At 26.9% G+C, this 21837-nt stretch overlaps 2 protein-coding genes across 8 annotated transcripts; both read left to right on the forward strand.

Annotated features, from left to right (window-relative positions):
- Window positions 1-306: 306 nt before the first annotated feature.
- whd (carnitine O-palmitoyltransferase whd) lies at window positions 307-11119 on the forward strand. Of its 5 annotated transcripts, none has more exons than XM_089223082.1 (19): window positions 307-675; window positions 2725-2878; window positions 2985-3118; window positions 3186-3295; window positions 3382-3545; window positions 3629-3750; window positions 6763-6964; window positions 7041-7240; window positions 7314-7518; window positions 7690-7797; window positions 7883-7908; window positions 8056-8121; window positions 8451-8513; window positions 9042-9153; window positions 9225-9359; window positions 9455-9589; window positions 9664-9813; window positions 10045-10254; window positions 10316-11119. In XM_089223082.1, the coding sequence occupies exons 2-19, from the start codon at window positions 2738-2740 to the stop codon at window positions 10412-10414; spliced, it is 2382 nt and encodes a 793-aa protein (XP_089079208.1). In that variant the 5' UTR covers window positions 307-675; window positions 2725-2737; the 3' UTR covers window positions 10415-11119. The 5 variants fall into 5 exon arrangements, with proteins under 5 accessions (XP_089079208.1, XP_015369269.2, XP_015369273.2 ...); XM_089223083.1 differs by lacking the exon at window positions 307-675 and adding an exon at window positions 684-833; XM_089223084.1 differs by lacking the exon at window positions 307-675 and adding an exon at window positions 2652-2670.
- Window positions 11120-14758: 3639 nt separating this feature from the next.
- LOC107165498 (pleckstrin homology domain-containing family J member 1-like) lies at window positions 14759-21210 on the forward strand. 3 transcript variants are annotated; one of them, XM_089223096.1, is made up of 5 exons: window positions 14759-15174; window positions 16534-16619; window positions 16807-16979; window positions 18744-18914; window positions 20222-21210. In XM_089223096.1, exons 1-5 carry the CDS (start codon window positions 15072-15074, stop codon window positions 20232-20234), a joined length of 546 nt encoding a protein of 181 aa, XP_089079222.1. In that variant the 5' UTR covers window positions 14759-15071; the 3' UTR covers window positions 20235-21210. The 3 variants fall into 3 exon arrangements, with proteins under 3 accessions (XP_089079222.1, XP_015369239.2, XP_015369238.2); XM_015513753.2 differs by having other exon boundaries at window positions 14766-15160; window positions 18744-18807; XM_015513752.2 differs by having other exon boundaries at window positions 14769-15174; window positions 18744-18807.
- Window positions 21211-21837: the final 627 nt, after the last annotated feature.

Here is a 21837-nt window from a genome sequence, read left to right on the forward strand (position 1 = left end):
TGGTTTTCACTGTTTTCAGTGCTTTGACGCGGTTCCCTTGGCAAACTCTCGCGACGCCCCTGGGAGCCGCGACGCACAGTTTGAATACCTCTGATCTATAATATACCGAATACCCATCTGTAGTTTCACATATATAATATTAATTATTTATATCTCCACACCACTCCACTAGTCTGTGTTACTATTGTGATACTAATATACTATACAAGTATATTCTTATCAATTTTTATCACCGTGATTTGGAGAACGTCGATTACTGATATGTGATAACAGTTATCTTTTGTTTTTTATTTTTCGACTACGTCTATTATTGTTTATTATTGTTCTAAGACTAGAACAGTCGTACTACAATCAGACAAGTCAATCAGACATCAATAATTATTTCAGTATTAAGTATTCGCTATCGCTATCGCCATTCAGTATTTCAGACGCTTCTGTCCGTCGTTGTGGTGGTCGTCGTCGTTGTCGTTGTTTTAACATCCCAGTGTTGCGTCCGCTCGACTGGGATTTACTAATATTGTTATTGTCTATACTTTCACTTTTTTGTTCGTTTTTCGTTCTCTATTGAAAGAGAGAGAGACAGAAGAAAACAAACAAAAATACGTTTCAATGGTGATCTAAACACTGTTGCATTGAGCAATTGAACCTCCTGACGTGCTGTGCATACGTTCCGGGGTAATTATTTTTCGCACAATATTTCACTAACATCGCAATTTGGATTTTTACAGCCTCAGACCTTTGCATCTGTCTCGATATTATAATAAACACAATATTTTTGAATTAAATGACTGGACTATTTCTTAATCAGTCTAATTCTTTTACTTATTAAGCAGGCGAGTATGAATATATAATAAATATTGATGCTGATAAATAATTTTTGTTCATTATTTTATTCTGAAAAATCTTGAGAGTTAAATTTATCATTTAATTTGATTTTTTTCCACTTAATTATTGTACACTCATATTGAATATATTTTTTTTTAGTTTTGAAAAATTTATTTCTTTACACATATATTATTTTCACCATTTCCCTGCATTCATTTGAATTAAAACTTATAGGTAGATACTTAAGTATTCAGTAAGGGGGTATACAGTATTTAAGTAAAATGTTATAATAATCTTACATGTTTAAAAAAAAAAAAAAAAATTCTGGACCAATTAAATTAATTATTATTAATTTTACTTACTATTTAAGAACACCAATGTCACTATATTATATTTAATTTATCATCAATTCGTTTGTATTATTTAATTGAATTTCTAGCATAATTCATATGGCATATTTATAACGTCATGTACATGTTAGGCCAATTGTTTTTCCTTAACCAAATTAATTTGCATAGTATTAAATCTAGTTGTCGATTGTTAATAATTTAAAATTCTGTTTGTTGTAAAGTACATAACATACAGGTGACCTATTTTATGGTAATATAATATTATGCTCTACCTACTGTTTTCAGTTTTTATGGATTACACATTTACCTACTTAGGTTTGCTTTTTATTATCTTGAGTTATTTCTTATTGTAGGTATATGTCACTATTGTCTACTTGACTGACCAGTTTATTCCTAAAAAAGTTTAAGTTTTTTCCATGTAATGTAGGAGTAAACTATATCCCTATTAGGTACTATATATATATGTAGTTTGATTATTGTCCAAAGAGAATTAAAAGAACAGATAAACCATGCTTGAAAAAAATAATTGGTAGCTTTCAAAAGTCACTTAAATTTTGCTTCATTAAAATCATTGTGTGTTTAATATCTTTAGAATTATTTATTATTTTTTTTTGATAAGTACCTACATTTTAAATATTTTTGCTTTTTATTCTTAAATCCATTCAGTAACAGCTTAAGTAATACCTTAAAATTAGTTTATGCATTTAAAACTTCTTTTTTTTTATTATTTTTTTTTTCAGAATATGAATACCATTCTGATATATATATATATATATAATATATTTATAAAATAGGTAGTATACTTAATGATTTTAAGGGCTTGAGTAGTTAAAAATATGATTTCATTAATGTTCATTCTATTTTTTAGTTAATTAAGAATAAATTATGTATTGCATAATATAGGAGGCATATTATACTATAACATTAGTGATTAGTCTGATATGTTAAATATTCAGTATTCACCTATTTTGTTTATATAATTATGTAACTGCTTATGTAAAAATAAAATATTATTTAAATGAAAAATAAAAAAATATTAACATTATAAGCAAGGTTTTATTCTTATATGCTATATAAGTTAATAAAAAAAATTAGAAAGATTAAACCCCCAACAACAAATATGTTTGCTTACAAATTGAAAGTATTTATTTTTTCATTTTTGAGGAAGTAAAATTATTTACATAATATACTCAGATCGACTATAAACAGAAAAAACCTTGATAAAACTACAAGGCTAGTGTATTAGGCAAGCTAAATCAAATTCAAGTTAGGTTCATCTGGCTTGAGTTGTTTACCTTGCTTTTATTGTTAAAAGATGAATTCTTTATATATACCTACATCTAATTATACTTAATTTAATTAGACAATAAGATGTGACAATAACATCGCGTTATGAAGAATATTTAATGACTAATTCATTTTTGTGGATGGATAAATTCTTGATTGATTTAATTATTAAATAACTATAGTTGGAAATACAACATAAATAATAATTGTATATTTATGCTTTTAATAATACTTCAATTAATTATAAATATTTCCTTTTTAGATTTTTAAGTATCATGGCTGAAGCCCACTCGGCAGTTGCATTTTCATTTTCAATTACCCATGAAGGTTGGGATGTAAATTTTGATCGTGAAGTGCTCCATTTAGTTTGGGCATCTGGAATTCGTTCTTGGAAAAAGCGTTTAGCCAGATTTAAAGTATGTATAATATTTTAATATTTTTTACAAAGATATAAATTGTGTTTAAGATTACAATTTCAGACATTATCCCTTTTAATATTGAAATTGTTTTTAAAAATTTTAGAATAATGTACGCAATGGAATTTTTCCAGCCCCATTGCAAAGTCTTTGGGCTATGATGGGTATTGTGCTTGCTCTTCGTTATGCTAATAATACTTTTATTAGGTATACAGATATTATATTACAATATTTACCTGGGTAAGTGAATTATAATTTGTATTGTTTAATTGAGTAAAATTTTAAATTATATGTTTCTTATTTTTAGGACATCCTACGTATGGCAAATAGTATCTTGTTTTATTTTATCTTTAACTTTTTGGCTAATATTAATTTATATAGTAAGGTACACGTTTAAGCTCATGTTAATGTATAAAGGTAATTATTTAAAATAATATTTTGAAATATAACAATAATATTATCATACATATATTAATATATTATTTATGTGTTTCCTTATTCAGGATGGATGTATGAAAGCAGAGGAGGACATAAGGTATCCTTACAAACCAAACTTTGGGGCTTAGGTATAAAATTACTTTCTTCAAAAAGTAAACCATTACTATACAGCTATCAAGGTTCATTGCCAAAACTTCCACTGCCTCCAGTTAATGAAACTATGAAAAGAGTAATTATTTTAAATAACTAATAAGTATTATCACATTTAATTCTTTTGCTATTATTTTTAATATTACCTATATTTTATTACAGTATTTAAAAAGTGTCCGCCCATTAATGAATGATTCAGAATATGAAAGTATGGTAAAGCTAGCCAATGAATTTGAAAAAGGTATAGCAGTGAAGCTTCAGCGATATCTGTGGTTGAAATCATGGTATTTATTTTATATTTATTTATCTTAAATGATATGAGTCATTTAAATAATATTTTTATTACTAACTTATTTAAATTATGATTTATTGAATTTTCTTATCTTTTAGCTGTACATTTAAGTAGTTAAATCATTTTATAATTATATAATAATTGTTTTATAACCATTACGAAAGATTTTATAAATGACCTTAATCATATTTGATACCATTATTACCATTATAATAAAAAGATGGTTAAATCAAAATATAAATGAGTAGCAAATGATTGATACTCATCTATGTATGTTTAGCTCAGTTTATGTTAGTCTTTAATTGTTCTTCATAATTCAAAAGCAATGATAAATCGTTGTTTTTTCAAAGAGTGTAATGTGTCTTAAAATGATCAAGAATTTTGTTAAAATTAGATTTTTTATTTATTTTTTTTTTAATACTGGGAAGACCGAAATATTTTAATTTTAATTTGTATTTAATGTTTAATTGTTCATCGAGAAAATTGTATGAACAATTCATTTGTCTTCCATAAACAATATTGATTATTGTTATAAAATATACACATTATCATAATTTGTTTTATATATATAGAAATATAATTAAGGGGATTAGGTAGTGGCGCACAGTTATTTTAGCTAAAACATACCAATCTTTTGTCTATCATACTGACTGACCTAGTAATGGGATAATACTTTTTAAGACTGATTTTAATTTGTTATTATGTCTATTTGAAATCAGTTGTTTTCTTTTCGTAATTGATGTTCTCTTACCAAAAAAGAAAAGCGTTTTCTAGAACTTTTGAGCCCTGTTGATAATTAATAACTAATAAGTAATAAGTAATAAATTTTACCTTTATTTTACTAATAATCTTATTCACCATGTTCAAAAAAACACAATGATTTTCAATTTATATTTTATTAACACTCCATATTTTATTTTATGTTTTACTTTTTTTTTAAATGTATTAATCTCATTTATATACTATTTTTTATCCATTCCATTCACCATTGTAACAATTATGTTTGATTTTTACACTGTCATATAGGCAACCCGGTAGACGGGCAGTTCACTTTGAATAAAGTTGTTTCTTTCTAATTTTTTTTTAAACATATATTATTGATTTATTGAGAATGATTTTATGTATTAACAAAAAATTCTACATATAGATAAACCTGTAATATTTTTTTACGAAAAAGCACCAATAACACAAAATAAATATTAACCATAAAAGTTATTTATATTTTTTTATACTTTAAAGGTAAAAATTATTTAAAATGCTACTCACCCAATTCAGTTCCAAGAAGATATTGCATTACAAAAATTTAAATATTATCTGTTAGACATTTTTAATTATGTACGTCATAGTATGCAGGGTATGCCGCTGAATAGTCTGTAGCTTCACATGAGGGGTCCATGTTTATTGTTTATCATACCAAAGCATTTTTTATAATATCTTATATATTTTTTATCTAAAAAAATGTTTTAGTTTTAAATTTTCTAATGACTAGCAAGATAATCCAAACTATAAATTTAACAACTTTATAAATATGTTAAAATTATTTAAAGATATTCAATATTATAGTATATTATTATACTTAATCTTTAAGAAATAATACATTTTCTTTTAATAAATATAATCAAAATTTCAAACTACTTGCATCATTAATGCATTTTTGATATTCTATTATAAAATTGTGTGTGGTTTTAGATTTTGAGGGAAGCAAAGAAGCCAAGTAGTATATTTGAAAAAAATTTGATTGTAGATTAAGTCTTATATGTTGTAAAAGAAAATGTTTAATGGCACAGAATCGTTTTTTAGATGAATTATTTGTTCTTTTTTTTAAATTCAATAAAATTATGTTGAATATCTTAGGTGCAATATAGGTTAGGTGATTTTAGATTCTGAGCGGAGCGATAAATGTATTGATTTTACCATGATGTGTGTGTGTTTTTTTTTTTTTTTTTGTGTCTGTCATCACATTTTGAGGCAGTCAAGCTTCGAGTTTTGACTTCAGTACCTCATTCGATCAGAAAGTGAATCTAGTTGGTACTTTGGGGGGTCAAAAGTAAAAAATACTTTTCTAAATAATCGAGAAAAACAAACTAAAAATTAAGGGAAAAACGGGAAATTTTACGCACACTCATTTTTCAACAAAATCGGTTTTGGTTTTTGATGAAACTTTAAAACAAATGACCATAGATACATGAAATTTTCACCGAATGTTTATATAAGTATATTCTATCCACCATGTAACAATTGCAGTTAAAAAATATTAAAAATTCATAGGCACGATTTTTTTTTATAAGCATTTAAAGTTCAAATTTTGACTAAATACGTAAAAATTACGGCAATGTTCAAATTATCTTAGATAGGATTTCATAAAAGTTTTTCTTTTTAATTCTAAGATTTGAAAATTTAATACAAAGCTCCTAACATATTTTTACAATAGCAGTTGCAAAATAAAAGGAATACATAGTCACAATTTTTTTTTTAAGCATTCAAAGTTTGAGTTTTGACAACATATTGTGTAAAAATCACGAAAATTCGCAAATTATTTCAAACTAGAAATTCATAAAAATTTTTTTTTGTGAAGATTTGAAAATTTTTAATAATCTATAATATATCCTAGAGTCCTAGACAGATAAATCGTCTTCGCTCAGAATCGTTTTTCGTATACAATGTTATAATATCATTGGATTCAAATTTAATTCCATCCATTACAGTAACCAACTTGTAACCTACTGTACAGCAGTACAATACACGACTTACCCGCTTTTTTTTTTTGAAGGTCCCTATTTTTCTTATTGCATAACCTGCGAATAAAGACTGCACATGCCTATGATGTAGGTACTTTAACTTAAATTAATATTATAATTTTATTCTTGTTATGATTGTTATTTTGTGTGATAGATTTTCTGGTTATAATAGGGAAAATGTATCTGTCTTAAATTATCATATTTTTATCTATGATCAAATATTAATTAATTCTAAAAAATAAAACATAAACTATTGATTTTAACAGGTGGTCGAGTAATTATGTATCAGATTGGTGGGAAGAATATGTGTATTTAAGAAGTCGAACACCTTTAATAGTAAATTCAAATTTTTATGGTACTGATGCTATAATGTTACATTCAACATCTACTCAAGCTGCACGAGCTGCCATGATAATTTGGCAGTGTTTACAGTATAGAAGACTGATTGAACGTCAAGAACTTGAACCGGTATTAAAAAATGTTCCTCATAAAAATATAATGAAATATAGTATATTTAATAATGTTTATTGTTTATACTATGTAGATACGAGTTCAAGGATTGGTTCCTTTGTGTTCATGGCAATATGAAAGGATATTCAATACAACACGTGTTCCTGGTGCTGTGAGTGATAAGATTGTTCACTACAATGATAGTAGACACATTGTAGTATATCATGCTGGACGGTATTTTAAAGTGATGATCTATAGCCAAAACCGTATACTTCATCCTTGTGAAATTGAGGAGTAAATATTTTTTTTTTGTATTTAATTTGTATGATAATATTCTAAAAAAATGTGTACATATTCAATAATCTAGACAAATACAATCGATTCTCGATAACACAGAGAAACCATATGTTGGAGAAGAAAAGGTAGCTGCTTTAACTGCTGCTGATCGTACACATTGGGCAAATACGCGCACTCAATATTTTTTTAAGGGCATAAACAGACAAAGCTTAGATGCTATTGAGAAAGCTGCATTTGTGGTTACATTAGATGAGGTTCCATATGAGTATGACCCTGTAAGTAGTTAATGTTAATTGACTAATGAGGTTTTATTAATTTTGTGAGATGAGGTAATATATTATATAATATTATTATATCTTTTTAAATTGGTAAAGGTTTATTATTTTATCTATGTATGCTTAATGCGTATAGTTTATCTAATATTACTAAATATCATCTTTATTTAGGAAAATTCAAAAAAATTGGATGAATTTGGAAGAATATTAATGACTGGCAAAGGATATGACCGTTGGTTTGATAAATCATTTACTTTATGTATTGGATCAAATGGAAGAGTAATGTTTATTCATAAATATATTACATTATAAAAAAATAATAATGTTTTGAGTTTATATAATTTAATTTTCATAACTTTTCTAGGTGGGCTTCAATGCTGAGCATTCGTGGTGAGTGTTTCATAGTATTATTATTTGATCAGAAATTGAAATGTGTATGTTTGTATCATGATTTGTAAATGTTTGAATTAAACGTTTATTGTTTAATTAAAATTTCAAATATTGTTTTGAATTTGCATTTAACAAGCGTTGTTACAGGGCTGACGCCGCAGTTATGTCTCATCTTTGGGAGTTCATCATTTTTGATGAAGCAAAAAAATCTGGGTAACTTAATAGGTTACAGTTTCACTGTAAAATAGCTTAAATTTTTTTGTTTAATATTTTATAATTTTGCTTGCTGGGAATATTTACATAATTGTTTTTTAAGGAATGGTACTTCTTTGAAGAAACAACATTAATCCATTCTTATTCATGGTAAATTAAAAACGCATGTCATCATAATTATTTTATCATAACTACAAATTCAAAACATACTTGAACTATCATAATGATTTCATTGATTTATCTAAATATTGTGGCTTAGATAAACAATAAATAAGACAGCTTCTTATTAATTTTATTACTTAGTTGGTTATTGTTTTCATTGATGACAGGGCAGATGCACCGGTTATGGGTCATTTATGGGAACATTTTCTATGCGGCGATCTAGTTGTGGGGTAATAATCCATTATCATTTACTAATTTGTGCTCACATTGATCATTTGTAGGAAGCCATCCAAATACATAATTATTATGTCAATTATTTGAATAATGTGGTTGTTCTCTTTTTATTTTTAACTATTATTTTCATCTGAGAGTAAAATCAGATATTAAGTCAGTATCAGTATATTGATTATTATTGACTGTTGTGAATCATCATTACTCATTAATCATAATATAAATTAGTATTAAGCTAATTTAAAAAACAAACATAAAATATTATTATGTATTGTTTTATATAACATTTGTTATACTTGGCTTATAATTTGATGATGGATGGGTTCCTTTATTCTTGATAAAATTTGAAAATAATTATGGATTATGGTTAAATATCATAGGTACATCGTTGCATTCAGACAATATTAAACATCATGCATGTTAAATGTTTTACACAGTACATATTTTAAATATTTACCACAATGAATATATTAAGACTATTGTATTGATACAATCAATTAATGGTATTAATTTTCTGAAACATTAAGATATCAAGAAAATGGACACACAAAAGGAACTCCTGAATTGGAACCACCAAAACCTATAAGGCTTCAATGGAATTTGGAACCAGTGTTAGAAGCTATTGAAAAATCATATCAAGTAACATTTTTACATATTTTGTTTAGGGAGGTTATTGAATTGTATATTATGATTATTTATTGCTATTTTAGATCTCATTAGCCTTAGTAAATGATATTGATCTTCGTATTTTGGCATTCAATGATTATGGCAAGGGATTCATGAAAACTGCTAAAGTCAGTCCAGATGCTTTTATTCAGATGGCACTCCAACTGGCATATTACAGAGTAATTTATAATTATTTTTTGAAAAAAAAAAATAATACTAAAATAATATATTGTTACACAAATTTAACAAAATATTTTGATTTTTATGTTTACAGGACGCTGGTAAGTTTAGTCTAACATATGAAGCATCGATGACCAGATTGTACAGGGAAGGTAGAACCGAAACTGTGAGACCCTGTACTCTAGAATCTTCAGCTTGGGTAAAATCAATGTTGGATCCAAATGTTGATGTTAGTTGTTATCTGTTGATATATATAAATAAAATTTCTACATTCAAATATTTAAATTTCTAATTTATATATAGATGAATAAACGTATTACTCTATTGAGAGAAGCATGTGCAACTCACCAAAGAGGTTATCAAGATGCAATGTGTGGAAAAGGAATTGACAGACATTTGTTTTGTTTATATGTGGTTTCCAAGTATTTAGAAGTCGAATCTCCATTCTTAAATGTAAATAAAACTTAAAATCATTGTACTATTGGTGTTGAAATATTAAAGTTTTTTTAAACATAATATTTGTATCTTGCGTCTTACAATATATGCATGTGATAATTTTTGTAGATGTGTTTAAAGAACAAAATAATTTTTTTTTATGTCTCCAAGGAATACAATGTCTAAATTTAATAAATTGTGAAATATTTGTTAATATTTAAATTAATTAATAATATTTTTTGTTTATAGAAAGTATTAAGTGAACCATGGAGGTTGTCAACTTCACAAACACCACATGGACAGACTACACAGTTTGACTTGAGAAAATTTCCTAATTGCATTTCTGCTGGTGGTGGATTTGGCCCTGTAGCCAATGATGGATATGGTGTTAGTTACATAATAGCTGGAGAAAATCTGGTTTTCTTCCACATATCGAGCAAAAAAAGTTCTCCCCACACTGTATGTTAAAATATTTTTCAACTATTAGTTTTGTTTTTAATCACATTGTGCTGTTATATAGGATTCAAATAGGTTTGCTGTTCGTATTAAGGAGGCGCTTAATGACATGAAATCACTATATGATGATTGGAACAAAAGTACAAAAAAACTAAGCTCATAATATGACTATTGACTGCATAGTATATTATTCTATTTTGATTCAACCATGGTATTGTTATATATTCATAATATTTGTTTGGTATTTAGTCTTATGGTTAATTTTTATGAACTTCAACATAATCTCAAATCTGTATTATTGTCAGTAACAAGTATTTTATTTTTAAATAATATTTTTGTTTGTTGATTATATTGTTTTTGTAATTTGGTGGTATTTTTTTTAACTATTGGAGGAAAAAAATAATTTTATATTTTAATTTTGTTCAATACATTTTTAACATTTACGAGTTGTTAAATTTACTATTTTTAGATGTAAAATATTCATAATTTATAAAATCTCGATAAAAAAAAATGATATTTTGTTTTGTATTCAATTAGTGTTATTTTTTCATTAAAATTAAAAATATAAATGAATAACCATACTTGTATTATTATCTTGAGATTGAGTGTTCATATCTCAGATAAATGGTATGTGTATATCTTAGATTAGGAAAAATTATTTTTTAATTTGTTTTAATTAGATAAATTAGTCTAATATTTATAAGGTAAAACACAGTGTTAAATATTATAACTATCAGTCATAGTCGGCACTAAAAATGCTTGTTCTAAATGGTTTGAACAAACATATTTTACTTATTAGCTTTAAGACAACGAATATCATGAATATTGATATTATAATTGCTATATGGAATAAATGTTATTTATCTTACTCATTTGTGTATGTATTTACTACTTATCCATACGTTTTATGAATTATTAGTATTAAAATTATTTTCAAACAAAGAAAGTTTGAAGATCCTGATATAAATTTTTATACATAAATCATCTAACAGCTGAATCAGTCCTATAATTATGAATAACGCGATTCTTACAGGTTACATAATTGATCAGTTGATAGATAACAAAAGATCATTGCGATAAATTTCAAATGGCCTATTTTAACATTGGAAATTGACCTTACCTAGTAAATGTATTACTTATTAATCATTATAAATTCTGGTTTGAACATTGTTCGTTGTGTAGCATGTGAAAAGGTTTCGGCATAATATTTTTACCGAATACATAAAAAAATATTCTTCTACCTTTAAGGTACCCACTGTCTAAATTATGTCTCCAAACATGCATTATGTATTTAAATTTAAATATATTAATTAAGTAAATTAATAGGTAAATAATAAGTGATGATAGGTATAATGTTCATCTCTTGGATCATGTTCCATACGGTATACCATATACCATATACCAGGTGATAGTTTATCATTGAACATTTATTATGTCATAAAGTATGTTTTTGAAAAAAAAAAACGTTCACATTGTTTCTAGCTAAAAAACATCAGTTAAAAATAAATTTTTTTTTTTTAAATATATGGTTTTAATTTCAAATTAAAAAGTTGAATATTTCTTAAAGTATTTAAACCTTAACATTTTTAGATGTTCAAAGTGGAGTGGTACATGGTTATCTCACAAAATGTTGGTCTGGTTCTTCGCTCATCTAAAGTTTTAATACTTATATAACTTACAAATAACTCGTCTTAAATTCGAATTTATGTAAAAAAATGCTCAGAATAATATTCTGCTTTCGAAGATTAAGTTACAACTAAATGTTGCAATTCAAAAAAATAAAAAACCTACTTATAAAAATTAATAAAAAATATAATTTTTTCAAGAGTCCGCGTAAAAATTTATTTTCAAAAACATTAATATTTTTCGATCATTGAGTGTTCTAGGTTTAATTAATCTCCAGGTCAGTGTGATTAAAGGTTTATTTTAACCCTCCATTAGTCACATCATTATTTGTAATACTTGAGGACTTGAGGTCATAGTCTTTTCGTGAACGTTTAGGTACTTAATATCTCATACTTTTTTTATTGACATTTTACTTACAAACCATTTATTAATGATTTACAAAAATTGTACTGGATTTATTAACTTTATTTTACAGTAAAATCAGTACGTAATGTTTTGGCGTGAAGAAAAACTGAAAACAATTCCGACCGTATACAATATGTTGCATCGACGAAAGAGTGTAAAGACTAACGTGACACGTGTAAATGTAAAACGAAAATATTGCAACCTTTTTTTTTTTTTTTTTTTATTATTGAAGATGAAAGTTTATTTACAATCTATACATACAGTGTATAATAAGTAAGTGTGGTGACTTAAAAAAAAAAAAATAACATTAATTACAGAGAAGGAAGGCTCCCAGCAGTGCCACTTGACAAGAAGTTAGGGTTTGAGTTTATTTATTTTATTTTTTATAATTAGGGTTTTTTTTTTTTTTAAATATTGCAACCTTCGGTTAATTATTTGAGAAAATGAGAGGTAAGTGACTGGATAGCTTGTTTTTGTTGATTTTTCCTTTTAAAATTGGACACTGACAAGAATTAAACTTAACAAAGTCGGTACAAAGTCTTTACTCTTTATAGTCACACACCGTCTTTTCAGTTTCTATAGGTTACAGATTTTAAAAACAGCTATACATTCGACAAACAATAATCAATTGATGTTCTAAATAGTTTTAAAAAATAACTTAAGAGGAAGCATAGGCGTGCGCACGGGTGCAGCGAATGCTGCTCTCGCTGCACCTGACAATTTATATTGGATTTAGTGGGCTGGTAAAAAAATACATGGAATGATATTATATAGAACGAATAATTTTAAACATATTATTGAGTTTATAATTTAAAAATATAAAATATGTTCAGCGTTATTCAAATGAAAAATAATAATATTTTATCAATTCAAGTCTAAAAATAAATGGGTAATATTGGAGAAATTCGACGTACACTAGATTACAGACACTGCAGAAACAACAACAGTCAACAATGTCAATTGCGCATTAACCATCCAACCAGTGCAGCGAATTGGGGGGGGGGATAACCCCGATTTTTATTAAGGAAATAAGTAGGCTGCTTATTGTTCATTAGGGCTGGTTAAAAATATATGCTGCACCCGACACAAAATCCTGCGCACGCCTATGAGAGGAAGCCATATAGGCATTTTTGTCTACGTCTTAATAACGTAGATCTAACCTAACCTAACGCACATGTCAAATTTTACGTTCATATTAATATATTTTACCTTGTAATTTCTAAACTTAGAGTGAATTTTCCTCGTAAAAACTTTAAGAGCAATAAACCTACCTACTTATGACCATTTTTAAGTTGTTTTTTTTTTGTACAGTTTAAAATGATCAAAACTTACTTGGATATATCAATAAAATTCTCCGAGGTGCCATAGATAATTATTTTATCTTAATATCTTACAACACATAATTCACTCTAATTTACTTCAAAAATTACAAAGTAATATGTATATTATTATGAACGTAAAGTTTGCCATGTTTTAAGTTTATAAGACGGATAAAACAAATTAACATATTATGTACATGATTAATTAAATAATTTTTAAATTCTGTAGCAAGCTCTAAGCATAGGCGTAACGCAAAGGGGCAATTTCAATAAAAAAAACTAAGGGTGCTTATACTATGCATTTTGTCATTTTAGTTTTTTTTTTTTGAAAGAAGAAGTTTTTGATACATAAGCACGATCATTATTTGAGGGTGATCATTTTAAAATTGGGGGTGCAAATACCCTATAAGCCCTCCCCCCTATTTGCGCCTATAGCGTACCAACGTGTAATTATTAGGCCATAAAATTATGTTCCTTATGGGAAAATGTTGCCAATTTTAATAGCAAAATAAGGCATGGAACAAGTCATCTTCAACCTTTAATCGTGGCCTCGTAGGCATAATATTATAGCTTTAAGGTACCGGGGAGCAGCATTGCAGAAAGGTGGATTGTTCATATTAAATCGAATATTCGAATTTTAAGAATCACGCAAAATGGTAGACTACGATATTATACTAAGAGGACGCCACACCCGCAAGTGTTGTCTCCGTCTTACAAACGTATAACATAGCAAAATCTGTTTAGCGCGGGACAACTTTACTCCCTTTGTATTTATAGTAGAATTACCAAAATTCCACAACGCATAGGTAAGAACTTTATCTGTGTCATAGCGTCGTTATTTTTTTGATAACATAAATATAATTAAAGTTATTAGCTTAAGAAAATACATTTATTTTTTCATTAAATTACTTAAAATTATTGGTTTGTGCTATCAAAAAAATAACGACGCTATGACACAGATAAAGTTCTTACCTATGCGTTGTGAAATTTTGAAAATTCTATTATAAATATTGAGGGAGAAAAGTTGTCCCGCGCTAAACAGATTTTGTCATGTTATACGTTTGTAAGACGGAGACAACACATGCGGGACGTGTGGCGTCCTCTTAACTGTGATATTAATATCTCACTTATCAGTTATCATTATCATTTATCATTTTTATTGCGTTTTGGTTTCCAAACATGAAACATAATGATATAGTCTATAATTTAAAAAATAAAAAGTTTAAACTGTATATTAACTGTAATTTGTAATATTACTGGTGTATTTGTATTTGAATAAAAAATAAATATATATGCAACTGTGTAAATAGTGAACAGGAAAATTTGTCAGTAAAAATAATTGTTGACTGTGACTCGCTGCTTCAAGTAATGTATTAGATTGAAAACCATAAGTGTTGAATGGACTTCAAATTCTGTATCATCTCAATGTGATAGAATAAGTCGTATCGTTAAGAAAACGATAGATCAAGTATGCGATTCAACAACAAAGAAATGATTCACATCAGTCACTCAAATCCTGTTCTTGAAGGCCGGATGTCCTATGCAAAGATGTCTAACGGGTATGCGTCTAAAGGTAGGTAACTATTAGCTAGGCTAACAATATCGTCACTGCTTGAGCAAGTGTCAAAGAGCTGATAATGCAAATTTTTTGTATGCTCGGTCCATTCATGTCCTTTTGATATTAACTTGCTTCTAAATTGTATTACATTGTTATTTAGTATTACTTATATCAGAGGATATTGTCTTAATAATATTACAATAGAAAGGTTTATTTTTATCATATTATTAAATAAATAAATGCAATACATTTTAAAGGCTTTTTTTAAATCAGTCCTAAAACTTAACTTCTTAGCAAGGACACCCTCAGTGAAATTATCAGTAGGTTCAAAATATGTTTGATATCAGTATGAGCTTTACGTGGCTACATTTATCACTGCTGTGACAACTTCAAATCTTTACCTAAAAGTGGTATCTATGGATATTTTTATTTTTATTTTATAAGTAAATAATATAATTTAAATATCATTATTAAGAAAACATGTATTAGTGGATTTAAACCTATTCATATAATTTATCATATGAACATAATTATTTATGTGTAACAATTTGTATTTATTATAGTGTTCCTATATTATTATATTTGTCTATGCAAAGTAGCCTATGCATAATAATAATCACTTAATGGCTCAAACAAAACAACAGGAACAATAATGCATAACAATTATAAGAACAGATATATTTTTTAAATTTTTGATATTTTTAATTTAAATCTAATTAAGATATTAACTAGTTTAGTACAATTTTAGGTCAATATAAATTATTAATTGCAGCAGTTATAACTGATATGTTTAAGAGAGTTAATTGATTATAATAATATTATTTATTTCATGAAGTAAAAACCTAACTTATTACTTATTAGTTTTTATACACAAGTAGGGCTATGAATATGAAGGAAATGGATTTTGTTATGTTCGGCTTTTTATGTGACATAGTTTTATTTTTATTACAGAGTTAAAAGCGTCAGATTGTATTCAAATTGTATACATTAATTTCAGATAAATGTATTTTATCATATCTAATATTAAATTAATTTCAGATATAATTAGACGCATTGTGTTTCCATTCTTGTAGGACAGTACTATTCACAGTGGTTCTCAATATATTTACAGTTATCATACAAATTAATTAAGAATACTAAAATTATATTGTCTAGTGTTTTCAATAAACTAATATAATCAGTAGTTTTTAAATTTTTAATTATTATCACCAAGTACCTACTTAATGAATACAAAATAATCGACCTATGCAAAAAAAAATAAATACAAATTACTCTATTACTAATTGTAATTTAATATTAATAATTTAATAACTTAAATATTTTAAGTCAATAAACCTATGAATTATTTCAAAATTAATTGATAATTTACTATAGGTTTCAAGGAAAGATGGTTTCGGCTCAAGTACAACTTATTATTTTACTTTAAAATTAATGGATTTGGGCAAGTTGATTTACACCAAGTAAATAGAATAAATCATTTTTTTTTTTTTGATTAATTTGTTGTTAATTTTAAATAGTCATTTACAGATTAAACATTGTATTACATTTTTTACCTACTTTTATTTCAATTAATTAGTTATTTATAATCATAACATTTTATTTCTATACATTTTGTTCATTAAATTTTGTGTAACATTATGTTCTTAGCCAGCTGGTGTTTTTGTTTTGGAGAATTCTATTGTAAGACTTGAGAACAATTTGCCAGGAACATTATTTTCATTTTCTCTTTCGTTTAAAGATGAACCAGATAAAAAGTATATTATTTCTAGTCAGTCTGAGGATCATGTTCACCAGTGGATCAAATGTATTCAAAGCTCAACGTAAGTGTCTTATTAGTTGTATTTATTTTATTGGGTGAACCTATGATTGTATAATATTATATCAAGTTATATTCTGTAGTATTCTACTAAAATACTTTATTATTATTAATTGACAAATAAGGATTGACTCAAAACCAAGGTTTAATTTCCAATTTGATTTATTATTCTTGAGGTAAATAATAGAAAGATAATTGTGCTGTATAGTAGATTTTGAGTGTATCTCGTCATTGAATATGTCATCAGTGTTATAATTTTTTAAAAACATTGTATGATAAATGATTATGAATCTTTAAATATTATAATTTCATTCAACTTGTTGACTATAACAGTACTCATGTACTATATTAGTAAAATATTTTGGAAATTTCATTGTGCATATAAAATAACAATATACGTAATGGAAAAAGAGTTACAAATCCTAAATTTTATATTTTTGTTTTTCGAATTACACCAAAGTAATTAAAATCTTGCTAAAATCTTTAGATGTGAAATAAAATTTGTTTGCAGAATATGTATTATTATGTTTTAAATTGCTGTAAGAACTGTACTAAAGAGAACCTTTTATTAATTTTCAATATTTTTAACAGAGAAATAAATCAAAATTTTTTTATCATTTTTAATGCCTAATAATATATAATTTTAAATTATATTATCTTTTTCTTGATAAATCAATGCATGAAAAACATACATGTTGCATATTAATATACTATAAACTATACTCGGTTTCATTTATTCCACATTTCATGATGGTTTTCCAAAACTGTTGAGAATTTCCTACTAGATCATAATATCAATGTAGACATCTTGTTGAAATATCAAAGTTCTAGTATAATACTTACAGCTTAAAGTTTAAAGAACACATTTTAAATTAAGTTTATATTTTATATGGTCAAATACTTAAGTATGTAAATGACAAAATAAGTTAAATGCCATTTCATTCTTGTTTTTATAGCTTAGCTATGAAAAACAACTTCAAACACTACTTTTGAAAACACTAAAGTGAAAAATACGACGAGAGAGCATTTAATTTATTTTGGGAAGATATCTGTTCTGATTTTTAGGTAGGTAGGTAGGTAGGACTTGTGAATGAAACTTTTTACATAGAACCGTGTTTTTAAGATAAACGATAAAACGATACTTGTATATTTTACTTCATTTAAACTCGTACGCCATTAGCATGAAATTACTTCTTTTTTTTTTGCAAGACAAATTTAAGCCAATTAGATATGCGAGTTTAACGTCTGTGTTTGTATGATATAAGTACCTAATGTTTAGTAAATCTAGTTTTTAAATTAAAAAATTACGATTTTAATGATAATAATTTGAAAATAAAACTATATGGAGACCAAACTTCGAAAACGGCGAAGACTGAACCGATTAATATAGATGATATAGAGATGGTTATACTTTATACATAAATTGACCTAATTTGAAAAAAAACTTTGAGTTAGAGTGTACTTATTTGTAATTTAATTTAAATTATTAAGTATGTATATTATATATCAATTTATGGGTAGTATTTATAGGTATAAACATTGCTGTTATTACTGTTAATATTATAATTTAATTTTAATTAATTTAAGAAAAAAATGTTCAGCTTATACCTATAATATTGCGTTCCCAGTGAACATTTAGGCCTCTAGAAATTTTGATATATGATAATACAAAATAATGGCAAATTCGAAGTAAAAATTACAAAATTAAGACTATTGTATTCATAATTTTATGGTTAGGCATAGTGGTTGACAAGTGTTTATTTTTCAGGTATGAATATATGAGAACTCGAATGACGTCGATACAAAAAAAAATCGTGGAGCTTACTGGAAGAGTATGTACCTATTATTACCTAACTGTATACTGTCGGTTATTTTTCTATTTGTATAATTGTGGAAATATAAAATTGTACTTGAATACCCGACCTACCGCATTATACGAGTAAGTGCCGTCCGCAGTAAAATCAAAAATAATTTATCCCCCGTGGGAATTATTATCCACAAAAGTGTGTATTACTATCATGATATATATCTCAATACGAGTACATGTAGGTATGCATCAATGCCACTGATCATTGTCATTATTATAAAAATATCGTTGCAGCAGTAGGTTTAACACGTCACATACGTAAATATTTTTCGTTAAAGGTCGTTAAACAGGCGCATTCAAGTGGCACGTGTCATATAGTTGGTATATTATGTAATATGTCTTTTTTGTGGTTCGATTCGCGAATTTAAATTAAGTTAAAACGTGGCAGCAAATTTAAATTCTTTTAATAGGGTATCCCTTATACATACACGTCATGATGACAGTAGGTAAGTATATCTGTCTATTTGTTATTGAATGAGCTGATATAACATATTTTTTAAACCTCGTATAGTAACGTAGGTACTTGATCATCGTATGGTTATAGCTTACAATAAAATAAACCGTTTCTGCAGATTTAATTTGTCAATTTAATTTCTAAGCTTATGAGGTGCCAGCTAGGGTAGGCCGTGGTATTGATATATTCACGGGGCATAAGTGGGTGCATAAACAATATTATTATATAGAATCGATATCAACTGTAATAACTAATTATAGATTTATAATAATATAACTTCGGTAACATCAACAATTTGAGGTTTTTGATTCTTACATCCTCTCCCCTTTTCTCTTTGTATATACCATTGTCCATTGAGTATTTTATACTATAAGGAAAGAGATTAAAGAGAAGGTGTACCGCAAACGTATTGGTACACTTATATGACCTATATATTGAAAAGGTTAGGTTATAGGTAATTCACCTTGTCTAGATTTTGTGTGATATGAGATGTATTAGGTACATGCGATTTGTATTAATATCTTAAGCATTATTTTTTTTTTTAATAATATAAAATTAAAACTAGCAAAGAAGAAATTGATCTCAGCGTTTTTATTTGTTTGATATTATAGATATCTATTGGATGAAATGCGGGAAAATTTGTTAGCTTTTAAATGTTTTTTGTATGGTTATATAAAATAAAAAGTTTTTGAAAAAAATATAAAACATATCAGTAATCAGTTAAAAAATTCTTTAATATTTATTATAAAACAAATTTGGCAATTTTATTAGTATTGATTAAGCGATGTAACAAAATACCAAATAAATTTGTTAATAAATTATTAAAATTAAATATAAATATATTATTATGAATGATTCTCTGGTGGTGTGGACGCTTAAGTAAGTTGTTGACTGATGAAAACTTAATCACGTTTCACTGTTGTAGGATCCGCTGTTGATGTATCCAGAGGAAGGGAAGAAAATTGGCCGTACGAGAAGATCGGTGGCCGATGAAGACAATAGTAATTTATTTTTCAACCAGCCGACGGATCCACTCCCGCCACCCAGGCACAAACACGACGCCGGCAAAACGGCCGACTTGAATCTTATCGAACTGTAAATTAACCGTATCTGTAAGTAGGTATGTTATGCGTGTATGCAGAGAAGGGGTTGTTTGTTGTTTACCATCATGTAGAACGATACTAGCTGGCGACGCGCATGCATCGATATACCTTTATTTTGTAATATGCGTACCGGTAGCTAGTTGTGATTTTACGTTTTCGATTTCGATTACATTACCTATATAGTGGTACACGCTTTACCGCAAAAATATTATTGTTATAACTATATATACACGGTATACTGCCGTTGACCTTGTTACCGTAGGTATATTATCATACACATCGGCAAGGTGGTTCAAAATGTACAACTGAAACGTATTCACTTTTGGAAAACGTTTTCCCGGATATGCTGCGTCCCGGATAAATTCCTATATATAATACGTTATTATATTAAATTCGTGCAACATATGGTTTCCATCATTTTGTTTAGGTAGGTAAATGTAGGATATTTTATAATATACCTATACAAGATATACATGCATACATAATATATAGTAAATAACGCGATTATCAAATAATATTTTAATGCACCGTATATTGTATGTATTAAGTGGTGATGTTGTGCGCTCGAGAGTTTAATGTTGTTTGGATTTATATTATATTGCTTGTTATTGATTTTTCGATGTATTATTATTTTTTGTAAGTTTGGTGAAGTTATTATTTTCTTTTGTAAAAGTATATATACCTTCCTCCTACCTACCCATATATATTATATAAGTATACACTTGCTACGTTGCAATTTATTTATCAGATACGACCAACAAACTGAAAACTCAGCAATTGTGTTAATATAATAAATATTTTTGTACGATTATTTTTATCGTATTTTTCCTTGAAAACCTTTAGTACTTACATCCAAATCCTCATTGCTTAGGTTTATTGCTTTAGTTAGTAAGATGTGTATATATTATAATTATCTATGCATAATGCGAGTTAAATCAATCCAGTTTCGTTTTTTAATCCACGTCACCTCGACCGTCTTATAGCTTGGCATGTGAGAATAATAATATTTCTTTTCATCTCTTAGTCATATTTATAAATAATAATTAAAACAATTTTGTTTGAGATTGTAAAATTATATGTTTATATTGATGGGAAAAGGTTATATAAAAGTAGATACTTTATAGGAAAAAGTACAAAATCGAGAAAAGTGCTGGAGGTATCGGTGCAGCAAAAACTTTTGAAGAGTTTTGATGCCCATAAGAGAAGAGAGATGGAAAACAGGAGTTAGTTAATCGATCCGGTGTATATTAGGTGTCGATAATATCTCATCATTGAGTAAGTGTGTATGACTAGAGTATGATTTAAATTTAAATTAAATGATGAATCATTGCATACAAAAAATGATTTTGAGCAAAGACAGGTTAGTTTAGGTTAGGATATTTTTATAGTCACTCCATACTATTTTTACCAATATCACCATTCGGCATTCACCGTTTAT

This window comes from Diuraphis noxia, unplaced genomic scaffold, assembly GCF_037042655.1.
Source record: "Diuraphis noxia isolate RWA-SAM2 unplaced genomic scaffold, SU_Dnox_SAM2 contig0003, whole genome shotgun sequence".
Taxonomy (NCBI): domain Eukaryota; kingdom Metazoa; phylum Arthropoda; class Insecta; order Hemiptera; family Aphididae; genus Diuraphis; species Diuraphis noxia.

Excerpts from the sequence above, each read along its gene's own strand:
- whd (XM_089223082.1), top strand. The coding sequence starts at position 2,738 with ATGGCTGAAGCCCACTCGGCAGTTGCATTTTCATTTTCAATTACCCAT. Across the intron at positions 7,519-7,689 it reads TTCCATATGAGTATGACCCT|GAAAATTCAAAAAAATTGGA; the intron begins GTAAGTAGTTAA and ends ATCTTTATTTAG. Across the intron at positions 8,514-9,041 it reads TGCGGCGATCTAGTTGTGGG|ATATCAAGAAAATGGACACA; the intron begins GTAATAATCCAT and ends TGAAACATTAAG.
- LOC107165498 (XM_015513752.2), top strand. The coding sequence starts at position 15,072 with ATGCGATTCAACAACAAAGAAATGATTCACATCAGTCACTCAAATCCT. Across the intron at positions 15,175-16,533 it reads TAACGGGTATGCGTCTAAAG|GTTTCAAGGAAAGATGGTTT; the intron begins GTAGGTAACTAT and ends AATTTACTATAG. Across the intron at positions 18,808-20,221 it reads TCGTGGAGCTTACTGGAAGA|GATCCGCTGTTGATGTATCC; the intron begins GTATGTACCTAT and ends TCACTGTTGTAG.